The sequence below is a fragment of the Drosophila willistoni genome, assembly GCF_018902025.1.
Source record: "Drosophila willistoni isolate 14030-0811.24 chromosome 2R unlocalized genomic scaffold, UCI_dwil_1.1 Seg167, whole genome shotgun sequence".
Taxonomy (NCBI): Eukaryota; Metazoa; Arthropoda; class Insecta; order Diptera; family Drosophilidae; genus Drosophila; species Drosophila willistoni.
Genome location: NW_025814050.1, coordinates 14498340 through 14523896, shown reverse-complemented (window position 1 = coordinate 14523896; position 25557 = coordinate 14498340). Strand labels below are relative to the sequence as shown.

The 25557-nt window shown below is 35.9% G+C and overlaps 6 protein-coding genes and 2 long non-coding RNA genes across 11 annotated transcripts in view; 4 read left to right on the top strand and 4 right to left on the bottom strand.

Annotated features, from left to right (window-relative positions):
* Window positions 1–231: 231 nt before the first annotated feature.
* LOC6642455 (protein spitz) lies at window positions 232–10819 on the bottom strand. Its single transcript, XM_002064956.4, has 3 exons — window positions 10733–10819; window positions 5430–5620; window positions 232–1778 (listed from the first exon to the last, which is right to left on the bottom strand). Exon 3 carries the CDS (start codon window positions 1450–1452, stop codon window positions 694–696), a length of 759 nt encoding a protein of 252 aa, XP_002064992.1. The 5' UTR covers window positions 1453–1778; window positions 5430–5620; window positions 10733–10819; the 3' UTR covers window positions 232–693.
* Window positions 10820–11013: 194 nt separating this feature from the next.
* Window positions 11014–12573, top strand: LOC6642836. Of its 2 annotated transcripts, none has more exons than XM_002064955.4 (2): window positions 11014–11435; window positions 11486–12573. In XM_002064955.4, the coding sequence occupies exons 1-2, from the start codon at window positions 11256–11258 to the stop codon at window positions 12437–12439; spliced, it is 1134 nt and encodes a 377-aa protein (XP_002064991.1). In that variant the 5' UTR covers window positions 11014–11255; the 3' UTR covers window positions 12440–12573. The 2 variants fall into 2 exon arrangements, with proteins under 2 accessions (XP_002064991.1, XP_023031627.1); XM_023175859.2 differs by having other exon boundaries at window positions 11148–11435; window positions 11495–12573.
* Window positions 12574–12883: 310 nt separating this feature from the next.
* On the bottom strand, window positions 12884–13903 carry LOC6642835 (probable phosphomevalonate kinase). The gene is made up of 2 exons (XM_002064954.3): window positions 13636–13903; window positions 12884–13583 (listed from the first exon to the last, which is right to left on the bottom strand). The coding sequence occupies exons 1-2, from the start codon at window positions 13707–13709 to the stop codon at window positions 13091–13093; spliced, it is 567 nt and encodes a 188-aa protein (XP_002064990.1). The 5' UTR covers window positions 13710–13903; the 3' UTR covers window positions 12884–13090.
* A 593-nt stretch (window positions 13904–14496) lies between these two features.
* Window positions 14497–17062, bottom strand: LOC6642834 (E3 ubiquitin-protein ligase Hakai). Its single transcript, XM_002064953.4, has 3 exons — window positions 16598–17062; window positions 15237–15745; window positions 14497–15145 (listed from the first exon to the last, which is right to left on the bottom strand). Exons 1-3 carry the CDS (start codon window positions 16977–16979, stop codon window positions 14747–14749), a joined length of 1290 nt encoding a protein of 429 aa, XP_002064989.2. The 5' UTR covers window positions 16980–17062; the 3' UTR covers window positions 14497–14746.
* LOC124460198 lies at window positions 16126–17044 on the top strand. Of its 2 annotated transcripts, none has more exons than XR_006954134.1 (2): window positions 16126–16377; window positions 16445–17044. It is a non-coding gene; the product is annotated as an uncharacterized LOC124460198 (long non-coding RNA). The 2 variants fall into 2 exon arrangements; XR_006954135.1 differs by having other exon boundaries at window positions 16431–17044.
* Window positions 17063–17318: 256 nt separating the features above from the next.
* On the bottom strand, window positions 17319–18399 carry LOC6642833 (proliferating cell nuclear antigen 2). Its single transcript, XM_002064952.3, has 4 exons — window positions 18202–18399; window positions 17945–18133; window positions 17782–17892; window positions 17319–17715 (listed from the first exon to the last, which is right to left on the bottom strand). The coding sequence occupies exons 1-4, from the start codon at window positions 18307–18309 to the stop codon at window positions 17356–17358; spliced, it is 768 nt and encodes a 255-aa protein (XP_002064988.1). The 5' UTR covers window positions 18310–18399; the 3' UTR covers window positions 17319–17355.
* A 305-nt stretch (window positions 18400–18704) lies between these two features.
* On the top strand, window positions 18705–21097 carry LOC6642832 (zinc finger protein weckle). The gene is made up of 3 exons (XM_023175702.2): window positions 18705–18955; window positions 19013–20427; window positions 20627–21097. The coding sequence occupies exons 1-3, from the start codon at window positions 18797–18799 to the stop codon at window positions 21048–21050; spliced, it is 1998 nt and encodes a 665-aa protein (XP_023031470.1). The 5' UTR covers window positions 18705–18796; the 3' UTR covers window positions 21051–21097.
* A 1195-nt stretch (window positions 21098–22292) lies between these two features.
* The window catches only part of LOC111518598, a 44782-nt gene continuing 41517 nt past the window's right edge, over window positions 22293–25557 (top strand). Inside the window, exon 1 of one of the 2 annotated variants that reach the window (XR_002724010.2) lies at window positions 22293–22315. This is a non-coding gene — a long non-coding RNA (uncharacterized LOC111518598). Of the gene's footprint in view, window positions 22316–22378; window positions 22403–25557 lie in introns of those variants that run through there. The other variant, XR_006954191.1, reaches the window with a different exon arrangement.

Here is a 25557-nt window from a genome sequence, read left to right as displayed (position 1 = left end):
GGCGTTTATAAGATAATCCAACCCTAAATCTTCACCTATTTTGGGTAATAGGTTAAATATTGTAAAACATAGAGAAATTGTTCCAATAAATATTTTAAGAGCTGGTAAACTCAAGATACATTTTCTATTGACAACAGTTTTTCAGTAATGGAATGTAGGGAAAATAATAGTAACATTCTTTAACAAACTCTCCCCCCATAAATAAATTAACATCATTCAATACAAATTAAATTTCGTTATATAAAGTGCAGTTCTTGTTTTATTTGTTTAAAAAAATATCGTAATATATTTCGTGTATATATTCTTAGTTTTTCTCTCATAATAAATAATACTTGGCGCGTGTAGTATTTGTGATGGATACGTATATCAAAAATTTGTCTTAGCATTATAAAGTAGTAATTAAAAAAAAAAAATAAATAATAGTCTAGCACATAAGGTAATAATATTAGAAATAATACATAAAATACAGATTCGGATATATGTAAGAAATAAATTCAGCATGACAAGAGATACAGTTAGACGCGTCTACAAATTGAACATTTGGGTAGAGGGTAAGGGTATAGGAGGAGCACGCTTCACCAAGCGGCGGCTTAAAGCACATCAAAATTCAAAAATTCGTCATATTTAAGAGAGTGAGTGAGAGAGATAGCATGCAAAAGGCAAGAGGCATATTCTTGTGATTGGTAATATTATTTAGTCCCTGGTGCTGTTGCTACGTCGTTGGGCAAACGACATTAGAGCGTGCTCCAAACGCATATAATATGGTAGATTCCGCCGTTCGGCTATTAGAGGAGGCTCGTCATCCTCGCAGCATTTCTGGTGACAGCAACAGCATTCGCAATGACCGCCTGACGATGCCGATGGACCCCCAATTGTATCTTGCATATAATCCTCTTCCTCTGTTTCCAGTTCGTAGGCCTTCTTGGTGGCCCGATTCTCAACACGCAAATAGAGAGCCACACAAATGAAAATCATGCAGACGAGGGCACACATGGCACCGCTTGCAATGCTGGCCTTCTCAAGCATGGGCCGTGGACGCTTGGGTGTGTAGGAGCCATCGATTTCCTTATATTCGCAACGTTGACCCATAAAGCCAGTGGCGCATTCACAGCTATAGACTGGCAGTTCACCGATCTTAACAGCAAAGCAATGGGCATCATTCAGGCAATACCAGGCATCGAAAGTTTCCGGGCATTTGTATGTGGGGAATGTTATATTTGGTCTTGGCGTTGTTGTTGTTGTCCGTATGGTTGTGGTACTGGTCATGGGTGCCTGGGTGGGTGGCAGGGGCCAAGCATTGTCGACACCGCCGCCCGACATCGACGACATCGAGGGCCTTGGCTTGGGCACAACGGTACGACTAGAGCAGGCCTCAATCAGGGTCACATCATTATGGTAGCTGATCAACAGCAGCAAAATCTTAAACATAATCTCAATGCTTGTGGAATGCATTTTTATAATTTCTTTTCGTTTCGTTTTCTTTTTTTTGGTTTCTTTTTAACAGAGTTCCTTTTCAATTTTTGGTTATTTGCCTTCTTTACGTTTGTCAAGACGTTTAAAAGAAAAACAAAAACTTACAATACTATAGAGAAACGTATCACAATGACATATAAATCAAAATTAAATTAAAACTCTTAATTTGCAGCAAATAAAATAATTCGTTTTGTTTTTGCTGCCTCTGCTGCTGCAATTTTTCTCAGGATCTTAGGATTCGTCCTTCTTTGGAATTATTTGAACGTGAGGTTCTATACTTTGCTTTCTTTGTATGTGGAACGTATCTGCGAGAAAGATCAAAAGTAGCATTAGTACTCCAAAAACAAAAATAAAAAGGTAAATAAAAAAAAAGTGTGTTGTAAATACAAAAAAAAAACTGCAGGAAATCAGAATAAAAATACCAAGTGTATCTATATGTATACAGGGAAATGTAATTATCTATATAAATGAATGTGAGAATACGATTAATAATTATCAAGGTTTTTTTTTTAAATTTTCTGTTGCAATAAATAATTTGCTTAATAATCTTTTGTTTTTTTCACTTTTTTTTTAACACCAATTCACTTTATTTTTATTTGTTTTGCTTTTTTGTTAGGATTTGTGTTGTTTTCCGTTGATTATCCTAGCTCATCAAAGCTGGCTGTGATATGCGTTGGGTATCCATATCACAACCACTTGATGAGGCTTAGATAAGCAACATCAATATTTCCTTTTTGTTTTAATTTTGGAAAATGATGTCATTTGATTGAATTTGTTTATTGATAAAAATATTTTTTTCTTTCTTTTTTTTGCTAATGAAGGATAAATGTTGAATGTTAAATAATAGTTTAAAATGGAATTTTTTCTTTTTATTTTCTTTGGTTCACCAATAACGAATATCCATCTCACTAGAGTTAAAATGAGCGCGGTGAAAGAATGAAGAAGATTCAATTTTTAAATGATTTTTTGATTGATCGATTGATTGATTGATGCAATTCACATTACGCAGAGCTCATCAAAGCTGGCTGTGATATGCTGGATAAAGCAAATAATGCATTTCACAACCACTTTGTGAGCTCAGCATGAATGTGTCGTGTGTTTTTCTTTAATTTTTGGTTGTTGTTCTATATGTTTGAATGCCAGCCAATATAAAATATAACTTTTCGCTAATAATAGAAATTAGGTAAGTTTATATTAACATTTTAAACGTGCGTCTAATTTGTTTTTAAACATTTTGTCAGTATCATCAGATATTATGTTTCGGTTCGTATCGGTGTATATCTTAGTTAACAAATTAATAAAAACTAAAAGTTCTTTAAGACTTTAATAGAATTAATCTGCATGAAATATGTTAAAATTAATCAAAGCAAGTGTTTTAAATTAAATTATTCGAAACAAATTGTTTGAAAACTTATCAAAGGTTGGTTTTTTGTAGCAATTTTAATTTGAAAAATGTTTATGTGTTTGTGTAGCATGAAATTATGTGGTTAATAAACACTTGAATGAATGATTTTGCCTGTTGTCCTTACAATTTGGTAGCCTCTTTCAAGATAATTTTCTTTTGTTCTTTGCATAATATTACAACTTCCGCATTATGGTTTCAAATCTTAAATAAAAGAAAATAAAATGTTAATGCAATGTTCTGAGTAGATAGTTCATAAAAAAAAAAAACAAAATTCAGTTTTTTTCCTGTTTGTAATTATAAGAATTAGTAAAAGCATTTTTTTATTTTTTTTTTATATTAATCTTTTATATATAATTTTGTATGTTGTTTTTAGCAAAGTTTTATACACTTGGCAATAATATAATTTAGATATTTTAGATTTGGTTGCAGTATTGGATCCTTCTTTTTGGGTTTCAGATACACCGATAAGAACCGAAATGCCAAAATGCCACCAGGTTATATTTGACTTATTTTTTTACCTCTTCAGGACGTAGAGGCGATTGATTTCTCAGATCTAGAGATTTATTCTTGTTAGATATTCTCACTGAATCTAAAGTGTATTTGATGAAAGTGCGCTTGAATTATGTGTGGTGAATGTCCTTCTTGGTTAGCGTTTTAACAACCACGCCCAATATTTCGTAAATTTACCGCTTTTAAAGTTCTCGAGATAGCTGAGACAGTAGTTGAAATGTCAAAGGACAGCTTTTGTTTGAAATTTCGAGAACCCTGTCGTCGATGGTGCTTACAATATTACCACACAGCCACAGGGTCCTTTTTTAGAGCAACTGCTCTCGAACTCGATTGCTGAAGGACCAGTGGATGATCCATTTTTTTTTTTTTCAAATTAATCATGACTCTAATTAAAACATTGTTTTGAGAGTCTTTAGCAGCTTCCTTATTAAAATTTATCTTCTGTCTTAGCCATTTCGTAGTTTGTAGCAATTAATATTAAAATTTAAGCACAAATTTGTTTAACACTATTTTCCTGTTAATTTGTCAATTTTTTTTTTAAATGTAACTTGAGCCATTGCGTCGCTCCTCAAAGCTGGCTGTGATATGAATAGGCATAAAAAGGCAAACATTTCACAACCACTTTGAAGAATGACACAATTCTCCTGCCTCCTCCGCCACCATCCTGCGCGACGGCGACCACTTGAAATGCACTTTACCATTGGGTGGACGCGACTTTTGTACTGGGATGGGAGGAGGACGATGATGATTAAGATGATGACATCTTGCGCTGCTTCTGCTAGTTCTGACGATCACTTTAAGATGAAGATGATGATGATATTGGTGATGATTATGATGATGATGTTGGTGAATGTGTGCTATTTGCATGTGCGAGTGTGTGTGTGTGTGTGTGTGTGTGTGTAGGTTGTTAGTCCCTTCTTTCATCTTTTATTGTACAATAATACTTTCTCACGGCCACGATTTTGTTTTGCAAAATAAAAATACATCAAAAGACAACAACAGCACACAACAGTAACAAAAAAAAGAGCAAAAAAATCAAGAAGAGGAAGACAACAACATCCACAACGACCAGTGAATGATGATCATGAATGAAGATAAGCCAGACATAAAAATATGAATGAAGAGAGATAGTAGATAGAAAGAGAAGGAAATGCGGCGATGTGTGCAACAGCGCAAAGGTACAATCCGCAGGGAGATAGAATGAGACAGACAAATAATGTATATTATAATTATAATGAACCCAGAGAATGCACTCTATATAGTAAATGTATATATGTTATATACATATATATACGTTGGCGCCAGTCATTTGTCGAATTTGTCGCCAATTTTTTGATAAGCGCAAACATTGGGAGGAAGATGATCATCATACAAGAAATACAATTAATGAGCCAATGACGCGACACCGTATTACGAGGGTTCATCTTAGGGTTCTTAATTATTAACATAATTCATACATTTTACATAGAAATATTTTTAATGGCCACTTCATACCAAATTAGAATTCACTTATTTGTATACTTTTAGAATACCCCTCGTGGAAATGAGAGATGAAGACGACGACGACACATGTCTCCCCCTCTTCATGTGTGTGTGTGTGGGCAATGTATTTACAGTTAACAGACGCGCTTGATTGACGCGACTTGGCGTCAAGTTGTTCCATCTCTTTCGCTCTCTCTATCTTTTCTATTGAAATTCCCGTTATAAAAATTAAATCCGCCACCCGCTTGCCAATATTCAAGTGTGCGGCGTGTGTGTGTATGTGTGCGAGCGAGTACGAGAGGAAGTAAAAGCAGGTTGAATAACCATATACAAAAGAATTTCGTTTTGCCCCGTGTAGGTCAAGATCAGAAGAAAAACAAGTTCACTGACCAGGTGGCAACTCTGGCGAAGCAGCAACAAATTTGTTTTTTTTTTTTTTTTGTTTTAATTTCTTTAACATGCAAATGTAAATAAGAAAATAAACAAGTACCAATAATAAACAACAATACAATACAGTACGAATAAAATAAAATACAAAAAAAAACGTAAGCATACATACATGAAAGCACAACAACAACCGCTTATAAAAATTTCTTCTGCTTCGTTTTGGTTGTCCGTCTTCTTATGTTGCCTTGTGTTTCATTCTTGGGCGGCGTCGCTCTTGCACGAGAAGTTCGTTGGCTCTTCTACATGCATATATACACATGTATGCATATGCATATGCGCGTGTGTGTGTGAGTGTTTAGAAAACTGTAAGAAAAGCAGAGTGTGTGAAAAAGTATGGTTAAAGCAAAATTCCACCATAAAAAAAAGACGTAGGAGAAGTCTCATAATGATGCTCTCTATAAAAATTTTACCGGTTTTTACTTGTGTTTTTGCAAAAACAAGTCTTACTAGTTTCATATACTACAAGCCAGACAGAGATGGCCATAGCACCTTTTTTTTTTAGCCGAGACATGAACCAGCATTCTTTTCATATTTTTTTTTTTTAGGTGTGTTGTGTGTGAGAGTTCAAGTGCGTCGTCTTCTTGTCTCTCTCACGCATTGTGCGCGGGAAGAAAAAATTTCCCTTTGCATGTGTTTGTATGTATATATAAATATGTATATATACACATGTACAGATATGCGAGAGTATATATATATATATATAAATGTATGTATATGTGTGTGCGCGGGAATGTTGTCAAGAATTCTAAGAATTTTGCACCAAAAGCGGCGAAAAAGAGAAAACGGGGCGCGGACTTGTCGGGCACAAATGCGAATATACAAAATAGTAAAATGATTGAATTTTAACACAAAATAGTTTTTATGCGTATCGACACCAAGTGTAAGTTCTATATAAAAATAATTCCTTTAGTATTATACACACACACAAACACTCCCAGATACAAACATACTTATAGTAACACATACACACACGCACACATAAAAACTTGGTAAGCAGAGAAAACGCATGTGTAGGCGTTGACGGGCAACTTTTCTTTAAGTTTTCAGCACATGCAAAACGCATTTTTTTCTTTCAAGTTACACTTTAATGAATTGTTGTGATTTACCCATATTATTAATAAATTATTAAGAGAACAATAACAACATCCGCTGAAAACACGCCGACAATGTTGTTGCCGCTGTTGCGCAGCACGAGAAAAAACACGACCGCATCGCAAACACTTTGAAAAACAAATGCTACGAATTCGCTGGGCATTTTTGAATTCGCTAAGCATTTATGAGTTCGCCTCAGCATTTTTTGAATTCGCTCTGCAATTATCGTAAGTCACGAGTAACCTTATACTGGTTTTCTTTACCTTATACTGGTTTTATTTTTGCCGTAACAACAACAAAAACGGAATGAGGGTGCAACTCCAACCGATGAGTCCAACTAAAGCGAACCGAACGTCGGATCTACTTAAAAAATATTAAAGAAGATAATTCGGCTATGCCGAAGTTTATATACCCTTGCAGAACCAAATCGACCGTGCCAAATTTGAGTAACCTGACTGCTTTTAAAATTTATAGCATAGGTTCTTGACTACCAACTACCACTTCGTAATGTAAATTGGTCAAATAGAGTTGAGATTGTTTTTTTGTTTTCGAAGAACACTCAAACAAGGTGATGGTGATCCACGAAAACGGATGCCTTTTCCACTGACAAATCTGTTTATTTTTTGGTTTACTTGGTTATTCTCGCATTATTCATATGCTCTGCACAACTTCTATCTCCTTCACACTACCACGTTTCATGTGCGGGCATAAATAACAACAAACGCGGCTTCGTTTGGTTTTTTTAGAGGGGTTCTGTGCTTTGTTGACTTTAAGCCAGCGATGTCGTTTCTGCTTTTTTTTTGTTCAATAAAAAATTGAAAATAGCGGGATTTTTGAATTTACAGGCAGTTAAACTTCCAGTTCCGAAGAGAGGCAAAAAAAAGTATATAATTTCAGAAAACAATCGGAAAAGTTCATTTTTGAAGTTGCGCAAAAGGATCATAAAAATAATTTTACTTTTTTACAGCTTTTTTGTATCCCTAATTTAGCCTTTTTAAGTCTTGCTTAATCTAGCTGTTTTCTCTTCATGAATAAATGACATCACTGTCCGGCAGATGCAGTAGGATCAACAGCCAGACGACGGCAACGAGTTCGGTGGAGCAAAAATGCAAACAAACAAGAAGCGGGGGCCGGGTGCACTCTTAATGGTACAAAAATAAAACCCAGGGACAGAGGCAGGTAGGTAGCACACAACAAACAGTCAGCTCAAGCCCAAAACGGGACGAACAGGATGAAGAAACTCAGACAACAACAACAACTACTTTTCTGCCTCTGTGGCAAATTCGTGGAACTGGGGATTCTGGTTGATGTTGTTTATGAAGAAGATGCGCGCAGGCGCGCGCTCACGTAAACAACATTCCAAACGATTTCTTCTCCATTCCTTTTATTTTTTCTGTGAGCGCGCCAAAACAAAAAGAAAAATGTATTCGTGTGGGGTTGCCAGATGTATGCAAATGTCTATTTACGTTAGTTTTAATTCTGTAAATAGCTAAAAGTGTTTACCATTCACTAATCTCTTTATGAACAGAGATACATTTGCATTTATGTATACATAAATACATATTTCCGGTATTCATTTTAAGCTTATTGGTGTTGTGATTGTGTGTGTGAGTGAAGAAGTGGGCCGTTGAGACATCGACACCATTCCAAAGCCAATTGACGTCACAAATACACACACACACAGAAAAAGCCAACGACCAAACCTGACACAACGTTTTCTGGGTTACCGCTTACGGATGTTGTTGTTGTTGTTCTTGTTGCCGGTTAAGTCGAGACTAATTCAAATTTTTTCCTCAAGCCGTCTTAAAATTTGTTTGTATTATCATTTTAAAAATTCTTTCCATCAGAATTTGGAGAATCTTTCTTTTGTTCACATAACATAGCACCAAATAAGCAAAAACAACAATACGCCCAAAGGTTTCCAACTGTACCAAAAGAAGATAATGATTATGTATACAAGAAGACAAATGTTAAATGGATTGCCCTAGGACCAAAGCTCTTGCGCTCCCTTCATCACCAACTCATTCGCATTCTCATTTTTTCTTCTTCCATTCCCTACAATTGTTGCACTTGTTGTGTGCGGTTAAGGGACGTTGAACTAATCAAAGAGAAGACGAAACACGCAACTTTAGGGGAGGGAACTACAACTTTGCAAGTTATAAATGAAGAGAAAAGAAATCAATAACAAAAAAAAAAAAAAAAAAAAAAACAAATGTACAACGATGACGATAAAAGGTCAAACAAAAGAAATCATCCATTTTTTTGTCTACTACCCAATTGCGGCGGGTCGCCTTGTCTGGGTCGCGAGACGTCTGACTAGACAACATGCAAATTGTAACGGTAATCATTAGACAAAACACACACTGACATACACACACACACTCACGCGCGGTTACTCTCAAATTATTTGCGTTCTCTAGCTCTTTCATTTTCCCTCTCGCTCTAGAGACGACGTAGAGTTCGACGGCCTTCTTACGTAAAAAACAACAACAAACACACCAGCAAAAGCAACAACAACAAACATGCAGCGGCATTTTTTTTTCTTTCTAATAAGCCAAGTAAAGGGGTAAAAAAACGGCAAGCAAGCGGCCAACAAGTTCGACGCTACTCGCAAACCTCAAATATGTCTTTGCAACTGTACAAGAACAACAACCAATAACTGAAACCAAACACAACACAATGCGCAGACGCCGAGTGTGTGTGTAAACGATTTTTTTTATTTTTCTGAATGTAAAGGAAGTGGCACGTACTGTACTACTCTCTCCCTCTTTTTCACTCACACACATAAAACACACCCGCTTGCTATTGCTACCGACAATAACGGCCAGTTGGATCGTACCGGGGAAAAGAGAGGCATTTTTGTGTTCCATTTTCCAGTTTGTTCCTAAGCAAAATGCCCACGACCAATTGCACAGTGGTTTGAAAAGTGAAATTTAATGAAATTGAAATTTTTATTTACAAGTGACGAGAGAAAGAAAGAGCGAGAAGTGTGGGAGAGATTCAAGAGATAATAAGGGTGATGAGAGCGAAAGTTGAACGGAAATCCGTTTTGTGAGGGTCATTGAATGAAAATTAGGGGAGATCCTTAGAATTGTGTGACAGCAACATAGTGTGTATACTTTGCATTTTTTTGGAACAGTTTGTGAACTATACAATACAATACCTTAAAAGTAGCAAACTAAAAATGAGACGAACGCGAATTTTAGCAAGCAAAATCATAATCTTTTAATTTTTTTTTTTCCTAATTCGTATTTTTTCGATTACTTTAATTCATATTTAAGTTTCCAAAATATAGACTTTCACCTGGCTGTATTATTATAAAAAAAGCACACTGTGCAGTGGTAGACAAATCAGAAGACGACGGCAACGACCCAAAGAGAGCAAGCAAGCATACCGTTGTGTCTCGCGTTGTATGTACTTGAGAAAAGATAGAGAGAGCGAGGGTTGATGCCGACAATGTCGGCGGGTGTGCCGCAATATTATAAACAGGAAATGAAATTTACAAACACAGACACACACACATACACACAGAGGCCACAAATTGGTGATGAGCCGACAAACGGACACGCTTGCTTAATTGACAAATGGGCACAAAAGAGAAAGAATATACAAAGTTGATTGGAATCAATAGTAGCCCAGCAAGGAGCAAGGGCGTAGTCCAATCCAGACGGGGTTGATTTTTTAAATAGATCTACATAACTTCTCTCATTGATTTGATGTGTGTTCCCTTTCAAAACTCAGGCAGATCACGCCCCTGACAAATGAAGCAAAGGCAAGTGTGTGGAATGTGTGAAGAAAAAAAAGCACAAAACGCGGCCAATGACGCTACTAGATGTCTGGTGAAGAGGAGTGAGCGAGACAGAATTTGAAGTGGAATTCTGGAATGCCGTGGGAAAGAAAAAGCCGGAATTAGCAGATTTTTTTGTATCTTGAAATTTCCAGTTGTTGCACCTGACAAATGTATACGGATTTGTTCTCTTTTTAAACATGCACATAAATGAAAGTCGGTCTAAATTTTAATTGAGACATAAATACATATAAGAGTTTTGTTGCAGATGGCGTTCTGAATACATGTAGTTGTTTTTCTCGCTCTCTCGGAAATGAGCAATGAATGAAATTTTGTTGTACACACGCAAACAAGAGCGTACCAAGTGAGAAAAAGAGAGGGAGATACATATACGCAACACACACACACACAGTTGCACAAACACACTCACACATTCATGAATATTTATGTATATACATATACAATCACTTTTTTTCATTGCTTTCTAGATCACTACTTTAACATATCCTTTGATTTATTATGAAATACACACTTACATTGTGATTCTGCAATGTTTATGCAATTTATTTGATAATTTTTAGGCCATTTTAATTGAAAAAGTAAAAAATTCTCGCGTCTAACTTTTTTTTGTCACACTCAACGCAGCAGCACCTTTTGTATAGTGTTGCATAACACGCAATTGAGTGCTGTGCAGCATTTTTTGTGAGGCTGTGTTAAAAGTATTTGTAAAGTTAGCGATGGTACAAATTTTGTTTTAGTATTTTCACAATTAATGCTAGCTTTGAGTTTTGTTTCGTTTTAAACCCAATAATTGATTTCAAGAGTTCGTTGCCAATATTCTCATATGTTTATTGTTAGTAATTCTATTAAAATAATTTAAAATAATTTCAATAATTGATAGTGATCCTGTCACTGTTTTGTAACACTGCTAGACTGCCGCACATAAAACTGGGTGACAACTCTGTATATCTAAAACGACGCCATTTCAAAACAAATGCGCGGTAACGAATTAATTTTTTGTTAATTTTTTTGTAATATAAAATTTTACGGTTAAAACAAATGGGTGCCAAGGCTTCTAAACTTGAGGGAGGCAGCTATTTGCCAGATACGCCCACATTAAATAAATTACGTTTACCCAAACAGTTGCAGCCGCAGGAACAAGTGGAATTAACCCCGACAAGGCAGGATGCTACTTGCCTTGATCCTCGTTCCCCAAATGGCTGTCGTACACCCCTAAATGTAAATAGAGAATGACAAACTTATCGCAAACTAATTTAATTGTCTTATAGTTCCTTCAGAATCCAAAGGAGAAGCATGTTTTGATGCAGCAGGTGAAAAACGAGCCAGAGCAAGGCCAAGATGAGGAATCAAATGAAAATGCGTTTGCCCAATTCAAAAAACGCTTGCTTAAAGGTTTTTCCTTAAATGATCCCCGATCCCCGCAGCTGAATCGTACCCCATTAATATTAGATGAAGTGCGTTCACTTAATTTAGATGATACATTTGCCGATCTCTTTGTGGACACACGCGCTGGAGCTGCAACTGTGAAAATCACTTCAGAGACAGCAACAACAACAACAACAACAACACCAACTTCATCTCCTCCTACCTCAAGTGGTGATGATGACTTTGGAACACCCTTAAGCCATAATAATAGTTCTTTGGAGATTATCTCCTTGCCCTATGATGCTGAAGAGACTATGCCCTGTGATGTGAAACTACAGAAAACACCAGCAATTCACATTCATGATGATCCTCGCTCACCCAGTTTGAATGTGGAACGTACTCCAATTATCTTCTGTGGTGACGAAGATGACGAGGCACACGAGGCACAAATGTTGGAACAAATTCTTGAAACTCTTACACTCAATCTCAGTCAGGAGAGCAGCATAATGGAAATGCCACCGCAACAATTGCCAGCTAACAAACATCTTGAGCGTGTTCGTTTGGGCAATAAACGTCGCGTGGCTCCACGTAAACCAGCACGGGCCACCAAAACTCAAATCTATGTGGATAAAGAGTCAGCAACGCCGTCCAAACCCAATAGTGGAGCAAATACTGGACCATCTACACCCTTGTCGGGCCAGAAGCGTACACCTTTAAGTTGTGTAAAGAATCGTCAACATTTGGCGCCTTCTCAGACCGTTGAGAAGGATATGCGGAAAATTCCATTCAATGATCAATTGAATCCATCCCGTATACTTATTGCTGGCGACGATAGCTTAGATGGCTTCAATTACTAAGAATTTTGTTAGTAATTATTCCCATATCACAAAAATAATCATCATATATCTGAATCCATCAATTTATTTACACTTCTATTTTATACGTTTTCAATCTTCATCATCATTTAAATAAATTTTATTAAAGCCCTAAACGAACTTTATAAACTTGCCAAAAAGTGGCATTAGTTAGTTACTCTGGATTGTCTGTAGTTAATTTTTAAACTTTTGAATTGTTTAAAAGGTTCCCCTTGGGTTAATTGGCAATAATTCAGGGTTAATTGCTATAACCCATCGACTAGTTTGGGTTAGTTTAGTTTTTCACTTTTTTTTCAGACAACTACAAATGAGACACTAAGGGTGAATCGTTGCCCATATGATCAACAGGATCCCCAGCCAAGGATATCTTATTAATTTATAAAATTCTTAGAGATAACAGAGGGGAGGAAGAAAACGAAAGTTAAATGTAATAAAAAACGTTTTTTCACCATTTACTACTGCACATAACATTGAAAATAAATAGATATAAATAATTATGTATATATATATAGAAGCACCATTAAATTACATACATTTTTGATCTATCAAAAATAATTTATCCGAGTAAAAGGCCACACACCAGAAGTAATCCTACATCCCAGCCATTACATTAATTGTACATTCATATTTTGTTCATTTCAATTGGAGTATATCTAAGAGATGCTCAATTAATTGTTGATCTTCTTGAAGATCATTGGCCACCACATGATCGAAACTCTGATAGTCATCCAAATCACATTCGGAGGTTACATCATCAATACCTTGGGTAAACTTCCAACCTCTTGCCTTACGCACTTCGATGCGTGAGGTTAGACGAAGAGTTTGCACCATTTGTGGGCCATATTGTTCAAGAAACCATTTAATATCATTTTTACGTCTTATGTCACTAACTATAATGTAAGAGATCGGATGATCTGTTGTTTCCATAGCCTCTGCCATGGCGGCCCGACAAAAGTAACCATAATCCCGGGAACGAACCTCATCGCTCCAAACAATCATGTCACGACGATATTTCTCTTTATACGGACCATCGCTGAGTAAGGCACTGAGATCTAATTGAAGTTTCCTGGCCCATTCGCTTTTAATTGGCTCCGAGATGCGCACAATTCTGGAGCAATTCGTTAGTCTAAAGGGGGAAAAATTGTATTAATTTGATTTTATTGCAAAGTATTTCTTACCTCTTTTGCAATCTTTCTGCTATGTAATCCTTGCCACATTTTCTTTTACCACTTATTAATATAATTTTCATCATCTTTGTCAGAGTAACACGTCCAACTTTCACTTTTTTGGGTTTATTTCATTGGCCTAAGCAATCGCAACCAACCAATCGCCCTGCCCTCAATGCTTTTCAGTTGCTAATTGTGGCATTCGTTAGCTGATCGGTTTACGTGTTTCTGGGTCAAATTTTTATTCATTGTTTGTAAATTCCATTGAAAGTTTTATGTAAATATTGCAGCTGTTTGTTCTTTTTCGTATTTGAAATGGAAATTTGTTTATATAGTTTTGGGAAGGTTTGTGTTCACTTTAATTCAAGCTATTAAAGAGTGGCAGGTGTGGGGCATTTTTGTTTTAAATAATATTGGCCAAATATTTTTAATTTAATTTAAAATTCTCAATAACAAGACTGCTCACTTTCAAAATAATAAGAATGTTTAATATGGTCAGCTTTTTTGTTATTACTTTTTTAAGAGAGCGCTCAGCTGTTTTTTAGTGTTATCGACTAACGGCCTAACATGCTATCGATATTTAAGTTAGCGATGGAGCGAATGCATGAGTGCTAAGGGCTGAGTCAAACAAATTTAACCTGTCGAAGTCCTAAGGGCTGTGATTTGGCTGGGCGGGCACATTTAACAAAATTTCGTATGAAATTAAGGATAGCTCAAAATAGTAAACACTGGAAAATATATAGTTTAATTTAGTTACTTAACGGTAATAAGCTTATAATTTTTGCTCAAAATATATCTGAAATTATATATTAGAGGGAAAAAAATTTTGAGCTTTTTAATTTAAAGAAATTTGTTTTTGTAGTTAAAGAAAGATTAAATTTAATTAAACAATATAATTGCCAAATTGGAGGATTAAACCTTGTTTTTAGAAGAGTTATAAATCAAAAACTAAGTCTTAATGTAAATATAAAATGGAAAAAATTTAAATTGATTATTTATCATTATTTGCGTATATATAAAAATTATATACTTATTAAAAACATTGTTTAACTAAAATCATTTGTCTTGCCATAAATGTACAATTACAAAAATTCACTTGCATTTAAAAATCTTTCATAATTTTTCACTTGAGTCTGGAAAGGCTGCACGAGGCCAAAACACTGCTGTAGTATGAGGCATCTGCCACCGATTCCGATTGATGGGATTGACCTTTCTTCAATGTCTGATGCAAGTTGGCCTTGCTCTGATGACACTCCTGGGCATTGGCATTATTAATTCTAGCCAAATTTGCCTGTGTAAGAGATGAATGGCAATGGACGGAATTTTGAGCGGCTGCCACAGCAGCAGCTGAGCCAGGCGGTGGTATAGAGCCAATGCCACTAACAGAGGCAGCAGACATGGATGCTGATGCCATCGAGGATGACGTTTGGGTTGATGTTGGTTGTGGTGGCGGCGGTGGCTGTGGACGTCCCATGGAACGCATTGTTGACGGAACCCCTGTGCAGCTGGATGACTCGGAGAGCTACAAGTGAGGGAGCAAGCAAGCAAGAAAAAAGATTCTTTTTTTTATACTAAATTTCTTGTTTTTTTCAGGTGCCATAGCTACCACTCGCCTTGCGCTGTAGATCTGTTAGCTTGGTCGTCTGATCACTGCCGCTGGATGATGATAGTTGCTGCTGCTGTTGCTGTTGCAGTGGTTGCAGCAGTGGTTGAGGAGTCACATGCCTATGATTGATATGCGCCTGCAGATCACGCTGGGATAGGTAAGTGCGACGACATCCAGTACTGCCGTAACGACTGCCGCCATGTGTGCACATAAAGACAGTTCCCAAGCCACTTTGCTCCACTCTAAGTACCTTATCATTGCAGCGGGGGCAACTCTTGATCGGTTCGGCGCGGGCACATTTCAGACAAAAGACATGCTTGCAGGGTATCATACGGCCGTAGACCAATATGGGTTTGTCACACTGATCACAACAATGGATCATGGGATTTAGCACTTTCTCACCAATAAGACTGACCTTGTGATTCCATTTTAGACGCAACATAGGTTCAGGTGGTCCTCGAGACAGTGTCGTAAATGTAGGTGCCTCCAATTGTGATATATCGGCTTCCATGTCAACTAAAACACAAAGGAAGCAAATTTTTGAAATGTTTTGTGTTTAAATTAAAGCCTACAAGTTGGCCCAAAAGATCCGATTTGATAAGACTTCTTTGAAATTGAACTGAAACGTAACTGAATCTTTTTGGTTTTATCACTTTTAATGAATTTAGAAAGTGATTATATGCTCTATTTATGAAATCCTTACAATCTTTCTTTAGTTATTTAGATTTGCTCTTGCTTATAGTATCAAATTTAGAGGTCTATAGTTGTGCTTTATTCAAAACATTGGTTATTCTGAAATCAGTTAATTTAATTTTATTTAGATAAGTACATATTCAATGAATTTTATACTTGAACATCGCCTGACTCTGAATATTCCCAGTTCTTTGAAAATTGTGCTTCTGAGTGTTATGTCATTTCGAGATCGTATTTCATTCACTTTCATTCTGAACATTCACAGTATTTGTGTACTCCTACATCACAAATTGAATTAATCTATTGGAAAATTTTATGTGCCTCGAACACTCACAATATTTGGAATAAAAAGAAAATTTGTCGTAATGAAGACTTTTTCTGACTGTCTGACTGCAAATTTTTATCAGAATAATAATGTGATGGTTTAAAAGCCACTAATCAAATGATACTGATTGGTAAATAAACAAAACTGGAAAACGAAAGACGATTGAAATATAAAACTATATAGGCATTTCATTCCAGGGACGGAATTAGATGATGGCCAACAAATCTACCGAGCTCATTTATTTGTTCAATGAATTGAATGAATAGTGATTGGAATCAAATAAATAAGAAGAATGAGAACTTCGTTCAGTCCTCTAATATCCTGATTAATTATTTGTCGTGAAATCTTACTTGTTTGCATTGGTGCCACAGGCGGAGCAACTGACTGTTGTTGTTGTTGCTGCTGCTGTGAAACAGACGGCGGCGTTGGCATCGTTTCGTCATTTGGTGTAACCTGTGGTTGTTGTTGCTGTTCTTGTTGCTCATCAAGCGCTGTTGACAGTGGTGTCACTTCCATTTCATTTTCCTTGTCCATTTCATGCATGGTGGTATCTTCTGTATGTTCCTGACTGTCCTCAAGGACACCGCCAACAGCGGATGAGGCTGCCGCCGCTTCTAGAATGCTGATATCGTCGATTTTCTTTCCACGGCCACGACCGCGGCCGCGCCCTCGTCCACGCGCCCGTGTACCACGACCACGACCTCGACCACGTTTCACTTCTTCAGTGTCCATTCTATCCTTGCCGGGGTTTTCTTTTTGTTGTAATCCTAGTTTTCGTGAGTTTGGAAAAAAGCAAATGATTCTGGAATCTGGCCACACTTTATTTGTAGCAACATAATCAAGAGTCTGGTCACACCAACGATTAATGTATCGATTGGCGATAAAAAGTGCGATTAAGCGCTAAATTTCATTTCCAATTAGATATTCTGCAAGTTTTCAGAGTTTATGAGTATAATCTGTGGCTATGATGGCTTAAAAATGTTTTGTGGAAAGTATATTTGAGCTTGATATAAACTAGATTAAAAATAATTTCTTAACCATATCATTGTTAATTAATTTCAAAAAATGTAATAAAATTGATTGCACTTGTACAAATATACATAAATTCTTAAACATCGGCTTCATCTACTTTAGGTGCTAAATAATAACGTATATATCCATAATCCTCTATGGGATACTCAACCAATAGTGGTACTTCTGCAGCTAAAGCAATTTTCACTTTTTCTGCCAGCGGTGTGGCTTTTGTGAATGTATTTAAATATCGTCCTGCGAATGATAATGAAAGTGGTTCATCCACATTGATAATAACATCTCCTTTACTGGTTTCGCTCAATTTTATATTAGCAACGCCCATATCACCATTTGCGGAGAATTTTATACTATTCTTGGTGCAAGCTATAGTCACCGATTCACTAAACATGGACATATCACGACAAATGCGAGCAAACTCTATAGATGGCATGTGGACCTAGTTGGATTAAGGAGTAGAGCAGATGTTAAGATGCAAAATTCGTGGTAAATATAGAATTCCTACCACACAGGAGTAGTCTGTGTCGGGAATACCCAAATGGTCTTGGTCCAGATTAAGCAAACGTAGCTCATAATCGGCTGTGCGTTCTTTGCCTTCCGATTCAAAACAAAAAAGCTGTAACAAAATATAATGTTACATTTAATTGAAAATATTGAAAACTACTTACCACTTTATCGGCCTTATCGTCCGCTTTAATGGTGACTGAATCATCTGAACTGGCACATTTGAGAACTTTGGCCAACGATTTAAGATCCAAGCCCAGGGATACATTGCGGGTACAGCGATACTTTTCAAAACATTCCGTTTTTAGTGTCAGAGCCACTAGCGATACATGGGAGTCATCCATGGCCTGAAGCTAATTGTGGTTTAGATGGAAAAAGTCCTTAAACCATGCAACAACTAAAGTCTTGATGGCCTCTTTACCTGGATTCCCGTATCACTGCAATCCAATGTGCTTTGACTCAGAATTTCCCGGAGGGCATCCACAATCCTTTTCAGCAGTAGGGTATTACCAAGTCGGGCTTCAAACATTTCGGCAAATGTTTCCGTTAATTTCACAAGTGGAATAGAAAACAAAAACAAAAGTGCCAAACAACAGCTGTTTAGCAAGTTTTCGGGAAAGCACTAGTTCATTATGTGAGGTACCAACAAAAATAATAATTTAGCTAGCTTTTGGCTAGCTAGAGAAAAGAGCCAGATGCATGGCACTCAGTATATTTCGCTCAATACATTTTGCCCTCTAAATATGTATATATTATAAATTCAATATATATGTATTAGCAATAAACTGATAATAGTTTTTACTGCAAATTAGAAATAATAAATTTATTAATAATATTAAACATTTTTTTGGTCCGATTAATTATTATGTACGCCTCTATTTGCGCAGCACTACTGATTGGGGGTAAGAACTTAAGTTCTAGTTCCAGTTCCAGTTCCAGTGTACCCTGCAATATGTTTTCGTTGCATAGGGATTTTTTATAAACAAATAGATTTAATTATTATTAAATTTTGGGCCATGTCGGCAACGGATGATAGCAACAATTGGCATCTCTGGTGTCGCTTGTGTGCCAAGGATGACTTGCAAGGCAATATTAATGTATTCCTAAAGAATGAACAGACAAATACAGGAGACTCAGCTCTGGCCACAGCCATAGGAAGATATTTCTGGGTGAACGTGAGTAAACTAATGTCATTCGAAATGAAAACTAATTGTTTTCTTTTTGTTTTGAAGATTACCCGCGGCGAGGAATTGCCGGAAATGATTTGTGCCGATTGCTTGACACTTGTAACTACTTTGGTTAACTTCTCGGAGAGGATAACACGAGTTCAGAAATTCTATTGCATATTGCAAAGTCACAAATCACAGGATGAAGTGAATCTTAGAGAGCTGAGATTGAAATTTGGTTTAATTGATGACGAGGAAGAGGAGGTTGAGAGAGAGGAAAAGGATGTACAGAATCTGACGGAAGTGCATTATGTGGATGAGAAACCGAAAATTGATATGGAAGACGAATTGAATGTAGAAGAAGAAATGGCAACAGATTTACCAAACGAGGTAGAAAATCCCCTCAATGAAGATCAGGATGAAGAAGGGAGAGAAGAAGAGACAGAAACGGAAGAAATTGTAGAAAAGGAAGGTGAACATCAACAGGATGAGGAAGAGCAATTTCTATTAAAATTTTGCAATACGTATGGACTTGATGAAAACGATGAGGTCGATGGCAATGAAGAAATCGTTGGTGATGACGAGGATGAGGAGGAGGAGGATGAAGCGGAGGAGGAACCCGGGAAGGATAAAGATAACAATTTGGCCATAAAATCAAAACCAAATTCTCGCTCGAAACGTAATAAATCGCATCAATGTTCTGAATGTAAACGTGTCTATGCCACATCAGGCACTTTGAGTCGTCATTTACGCTATTGCCATGCAGAAGCAACAACCACATTAAGCACATCGCCCATGGCACAATTCTCATGCCCCGAGTGCCCAAAGAAATTCCATAATCATTGGAATCTAAAACGTCATACACAACAGCATTTGCCATTGCCCAAACGTAAAATGTTTCCCTGTCCCAATTGTGATAAGAAATTCACTAGCAATGCCTCAGCCCTACAACATGTCCAATATATGCATCAGGATGAACGTCCACGTCCAGTTATATGCGAACAATGCGGCGTAGCTGTCCACTCGATTAGTGCTCTCAAGGAGCATGTTCTCAAGCATACAGATTATGCCCCATTTGAGTGTGATATATGCAAGAAATGTTTCAAAAGCTCAAATCGTCTGAAGCATCACAAGGAAACGCATGATCCACATAAATATATATGCCCCGAATGTGGCATGCAACTGAATTCACGTCCCACCTTGAATCGTCATCGTTTAGTCCATACGGATAAGATGCAACATAAATGCGATTATTGTGGCAAAGAATTTAAACGTGCCAAAGCTCTGAAGAATCATTTGATTCTGCATACGGGCCTAAAACCATATTCCTGTGATTTTTGTGATCGCACCTTTGCCAATGGCTCCAATTGTCGGACGCATAAAAAGAAATCCCATCCCGAAGAATTGGCCGCTCAAGAGGCAGCTGGCGGCGCTAAGAACTATAATCGTAATATCCCCAAATTGGAGGCGTTAAAGGCATTGTAAGTTTATTATCCTTTCCTGATTTGGGGGGTATAATACGGTGCATTTGGAGGATCAGTTTAGATTTTTTTCGATCAGTTTTAGAGATTCATTCGATTAACAATTGGCTGACCACCCTTGCCAAAGAATATTCCGTTTCATTTAGTAGTTCCTTTTGTCTAACGTAATCTAATCGTATCAAATATTGTTTTCTTACAGTACAAAAAACAGGGATAATTTATCTCCGGTGGTTACCAAGCAGAGTGGTTGCTTTGCCTTTGGAAAGAAACCCAAGCCGCAGATTAAATCAGATGCTTCTCCACTTGCCAATGAAGTTAGTCCACCAGCTGCATCATCATCATCGATAGCCACTATACCCACCATTGATAATATCTATAATCATATAATGAAACAGCAATCCCCGCCAGCTACCAAACCGGAACAGACCACAACAACGTATGTGGTCCATCAACAGCAGCAGCAGCAAACGACCCCGCAGCAGCAGCAGCAGCAGCAGATTCTTATCTCAAGTGATGGCAGTGCAACACTGGTGACCACCACTCAGCAGCAGCAGCAGGAGGAGGAGCAGCAGCAACAGAACTTGGACACCAGTCCGAGTGGCACCCAAATTTACTCATATTAGAAACCAGGGACACAAACAGACATTCTCTCATGCGCATGTCCTGTGTATGTCAAATCTTTGGCTGAAAGTCACCCCCAACTAAAGAGAGATTTCCTTCTTCTTCTTATTTTTTTGGAGTGGAGTGGAGCCTCTCAACTCAAACATAAAGGAATTTTAGTTCAGTTGACAGCGTGCGCCTTTCCTCGTGTCCTGTCGCTCTCTTTGTCGCTCTCTTTTGCTCCTTGGGATAAGGATTTTTGTTTAAATTGTTTCAAACATTTTTTGTTTAAATAAGCGTGAAATTTGTTTTTAAAATAAACTTGAAGAATTTGTTTTAAATTTTAATAAAAAAATAAAAACGGAAAAAAGTCCCTCACAGGGCACTTGTTTAAGGAGTGGAAAAAAAGTAATTTCTTGTTGTGTGAAGCCGAAAAATCAAATAAAAAAAAAATCGATTTGTCCAACCAATAAAAACAAAAGGTTTTTTTAAAGGAGCCCCACTCCGGTCTCCTGCTCCAAATAAACCCCTAAAAAAGTGATGAACTGAATAAAAATTAAAAAAAAAACAAGTGAATATCCATCTAATTATATATATGTACATATATAAATAAAAGCTTTAAATACATATATAACTTAAAAAACAAAATCAAAGTTACAGTTTAAATATTGCAAATTAAAAAAAAAAACAGCAATTTATGCTTTAAAGCAATTTATTCAAACAAAAAAAAAATACCCGTTAGTAAAAATTTCATAGATAATTTCGCAACTAACAAAATACATATCCAACAAGTTATACTACTCAAAATATTAAATATATATATAATGTAAGTAATATTTTTGAATAAGGGAAAAACAAAGTTGTTAAACAAAAGTTACTACTGCTATACTATTATATATGTATGCATGTGTGTGTGTGTGAAGAGGCAGCCCTGGTTTGTGGCCAAACAGCTGTTTGTTCAGTTGCAACTAGTTCCGCTTCGTCTTGGGCGAATCAGTTCGTTTTTGTTGAACCACACGAAAGCAAGTTAAAATTGCATTTTCTGCCTGTGTTTTAATGCTACATAATGCATTTATCTATGAAAAATTACTAAAAAATGCACCAACAATGTGTGAAGAATCTAATCATTTATACTATGTGTGCGTGTAACGGTTTCTAACGTTAATGTTTTATTGCCTCTGTTGCACAAGCAAGTGTCGGCGTTTTTTTTTTACGCACCGACTACGCGCGGCGTGTGTGTGTGTTTGCGAGTGTGTGTGTGCGGCGTATAAAAAAAATCGATTTGTTTGTAAGTTTTTTAATTTGTGTCTTTAATTACCAAAAAAACGAAAAAAAAGAATTGAAAGAAAAAGGAAAACTCCAACCATGTGTATGGGTCAGTCTCAAAAGAAAAAAAAAATCCAATGTCTATATGTATGTTGTGTGTTTGCTTTTGTTATTGTTGGGCAGACGCTGGTAGAAAAACGGGTCCATAGAGCGGTTTCAGTTTGCCCAAGCGTCGTAAGCCAAAAAGAGAGCTGTGCGTAGGCGGACTTGTAGCCAGTTTACAACATAAACTAATACATATTATAATAACAACAACAACAACGAAACTACAACAAACAACAACAACAAACAAATTTTGTGTGTGTGTGTGTGTGTGTGTGTGCGGTCCAATTGAAGAAGTTTTGCCACCGCCTCTGCTTCGGCCACTGCCACTGCAGCACGCAGCAGCAGCAACAAGGCAATTCCAATTGGAATTCTCATTCTTAATGTTTGGGTACCAAACTGATTGGGTCGATGGCCAATTGTATTTGATACCAAACAGGATTAATAATTTGTTTTTTTATGCTGATCAACAACAAAAACGCCAATTTACCTTAAACTCTAATTCGAGACTAATGAATTTAGTTCAGAAAAAGTTTTTGGCTTCGAATAATTCCTATCGGAATTAAAATAAAGGGACATCTCCCTTACATCATGTGAGATTTTACACTGAAATTGTTTAAAGAAAGAAAGATTCTTCAAGTCGTTGAGATTTTCTTTGACATCTCTTCCCCATCCATTGAAAGTTCTCAAATATGACTAATACATGCATCTTTGTGACGTATTTGCTTATTTATGTTATAAGACAAAGAGATTTTTAAATACAAAACATTTTTCTTTTAAATTTAGTTCAAAATTATTTTGGATTATTCCAACAGTTAATTGTTATAACTTGCGTTTTCAGACAGAAACACAATTCAGTTTATAGATAAAACAAAATTGCCATAAAATAAGAAACATATGGACAAGAAATCTATCATGTAGGCAAGAAGGTTTTTGAATCCGTTTTTGAATAATTATTCGGCTCTCTTTACCCATAAGAAGCAAATCTTTGAAGCTATATCAAAAATATTTTCAATCTTTGTCTGTACATATGTATATCTGGTGACTGCTTTTGATTAGAATTAATTGCTCAACTACTCTGTAATTTAAACTAATGTTTAGTAATTTGTGTAGTCAGACAAACATTTAGTTTGAAGGGGTAAAGAAAATAGTAGCGTGGACTCACTTCGACTATCCATAGCTTAAACTTATACTATATATGTATGTATGTATGTTTTATAATCAAGTGGTTTGCATTTAAATGCTTTAATCTAAAGGAATTGTTATACTCTTACAATTATATACCCTCTTAAGATAAATTTTTGCTTATCTACCAATCTGATTCATTTCAATTTGCTTTCTTATGCACAACAAGAGAAAAAACTATCAAATTAATTAATCTTTTTGAAGGGAAATACCCATATTATTTTGTGGTTGCTTTGCTCGAATTTGTGTTAACACAGAGTCTGAGGGCGGGTTGGGGTCTTCCTCTAGGGGCAAATGTTAGGTGAAATTTCAGTAAATGATAATTATTATCATCTAAAGAGTTCAATTTTCATTTAAAAAAGAATATGAAACTATAAACAAAACTCAGATCCATATATAAACAAGACTTCGAGTGTTTTTTTTCTTTAATAGCTTCACATTTTGTCTTGAAAAATAAAAATTAAAGTCTTTCTAATTATTTAAACATTTTCTTTTAAAGAAATTTGATCATTTGCCAATGCAATATTGTCACAACTTAATCAATGAGTTTCTTTGATATTTATAAAAGGAAAATAATTGATTTTCTCTTGATTTTCATTTTTTACTAGTGATGCAATTTTCAATTCTGCTTTCCTTTCGTATTCGTTCTACAGATTCCTTATTTCCTAAAGCCCTTTTTCCATCTCCATCATGAATCCTTCTCTTTAACGAAATGATAATTAATCTTTTCTTTACATTTTTTGTCTTTCCTTTTTTAATTATTCGCTGTCTTTAATATTATTTGTTCGTCTTGCTTTTCATTTAATATTTTATCAAATAATTTATTGCGCTCTACTTTTAAAAATTAAGATTATTAATCGGTCCAAACAGTCAAAGAGAATACTTTTTAAAGCGACTGAAAAGGATATAGATATATATGTATATAGAAAGATACCCTCTGATATTAATACTGCACTAAACAATTTAGTTAATCAGTTAAGGTACCTTAAAATACGTACATACAAAATATGTTGAATTGAATTGATGTTAATACCCTTTCAATGATTTTTACAAACTTTGTGAAGATTTTTGATACTTTTTTAGATTATTAGGTCGATTTTTTATACTTTAAGTGCCTAGATATTCTTTTCAAAAGAGTATATTAATTTTGGCCGGAAGTGAGCAACGAATAGAAAGAATCATCTCCGACCATATAAAGTATATATGTATACCTATATTTTTGATCAGAACGATGAAATGAGTTCATATATAGTCTGCCCGTCCGTCTGGCCTGGATTTTTACTTTTTATTTTAAATGCTAATGAGAACAAAATTTAAGTAGTTACATTTAGAGATGATTAGAAGTGTATTCTTTTCTTTTCTTTTTTATTTATTTATTTATTACAATGTTAGAGTATTAATACTAGACCAAAACAAACATAAAACAATAAACATAAGAGTATTAGCTCCTATGCCTTCGACGCTTTTCTTGAATTAAAATGTAAGAAGTTATAAAAAATAAACCAACAAAATAGTACAAATATTAGCAGCCGTAAAATATTAAATAAGGACTATTAAAATGAGCGAAAAACTTTAAAGTTTAGATTTTCTTGACTCTCCACGAGAAGCGTGAAATATAGATAGAAATATTATAATTTATGTATATTATATTATTATATATTTGCAGTTTTGCTTGAAGCATCCATTGTCCTGCTAAAGATAAAAGCTATAAACGTTTTGGTCTCAGATTGTTAGATATACACATATATATTGTGTATTTAAATAAATAAATAGGTATACAATTGTAGATGGTTTTTCCTTCTGTATATTTGCAACTTACTGCAAGATGCAAAGTTTTCCGAAGCCAACCAAAAGACGAATGCACCAATGAAAGAGAGACAGTAGAGAGAGAGAGAAAACGGAGATGCAAACAAAAGTTTCTGTGTGACAGTCGAAGGAGTTAGGCAAAGTAAAAGAAAAAGCCGCGAACCGCATTAT

Excerpts from the sequence above, each read along its gene's own strand:
- LOC6642455 (XM_002064956.4), bottom strand. The coding sequence starts at position 1,452 with ATGCATTCCACAAGCATTGAGATTATGTTTAAGATTTTGCTGCTGTTG.
- LOC6642836 (XM_002064955.4), top strand. The coding sequence starts at position 11,256 with ATGGGTGCCAAGGCTTCTAAACTTGAGGGAGGCAGCTATTTGCCAGAT. Across the intron at positions 11,436-11,485 it reads GCTGTCGTACACCCCTAAAT|TTCCTTCAGAATCCAAAGGA; the intron begins GTAAATAGAGAA and ends ATTGTCTTATAG.
- LOC6642835 (XM_002064954.3), bottom strand. The coding sequence starts at position 13,709 with ATGATGAAAATTATATTAATAAGTGGTAAAAGAAAATGTGGCAAGGAT. Across the intron at positions 13,584-13,635 it reads GCAGAAAGATTGCAAAAGAG|ACTAACGAATTGCTCCAGAA; the intron begins GTAAGAAATACT and ends TTCCCCCTTTAG.
- LOC6642834 (XM_002064953.4), bottom strand. The coding sequence starts at position 16,979 with ATGGACACTGAAGAAGTGAAACGTGGTCGAGGTCGTGGTCGTGGTACA. Across the intron at positions 15,746-16,597 it reads TGTGGCACCAATGCAAACAA|TTGACATGGAAGCCGATATA; the intron begins GTAAGATTTCAC and ends TTTGTGTTTTAG. Across the intron at positions 15,146-15,236 it reads TAACAGATCTACAGCGCAAG|CTCTCCGAGTCATCCAGCTG; the intron begins GCGAGTGGTAGC and ends CCTCACTTGTAG.
- LOC6642833 (XM_002064952.3), bottom strand. The coding sequence starts at position 18,309 with ATGTTTGAAGCCCGACTTGGTAATACCCTACTGCTGAAAAGGATTGTG. Across the intron at positions 17,893-17,944 it reads ACGATAAGGCCGATAAAGTG|CTTTTTTGTTTTGAATCGGA; the intron begins GTAAGTAGTTTT and ends ATTTTGTTACAG. Across the intron at positions 17,716-17,781 it reads ACACAGACTACTCCTGTGTG|GTCCACATGCCATCTATAGA; the intron begins GTAGGAATTCTA and ends TAATCCAACTAG.
- LOC6642832 (XM_023175702.2), top strand. The coding sequence starts at position 18,797 with ATGTCGGCAACGGATGATAGCAACAATTGGCATCTCTGGTGTCGCTTG. Across the intron at positions 18,956-19,012 it reads GAAGATATTTCTGGGTGAAC|ATTACCCGCGGCGAGGAATT; the intron begins GTGAGTAAACTA and ends TTTGTTTTGAAG. Across the intron at positions 20,428-20,626 it reads TTGGAGGCGTTAAAGGCATT|TACAAAAAACAGGGATAATT; the intron begins GTAAGTTTATTA and ends GTTTTCTTACAG.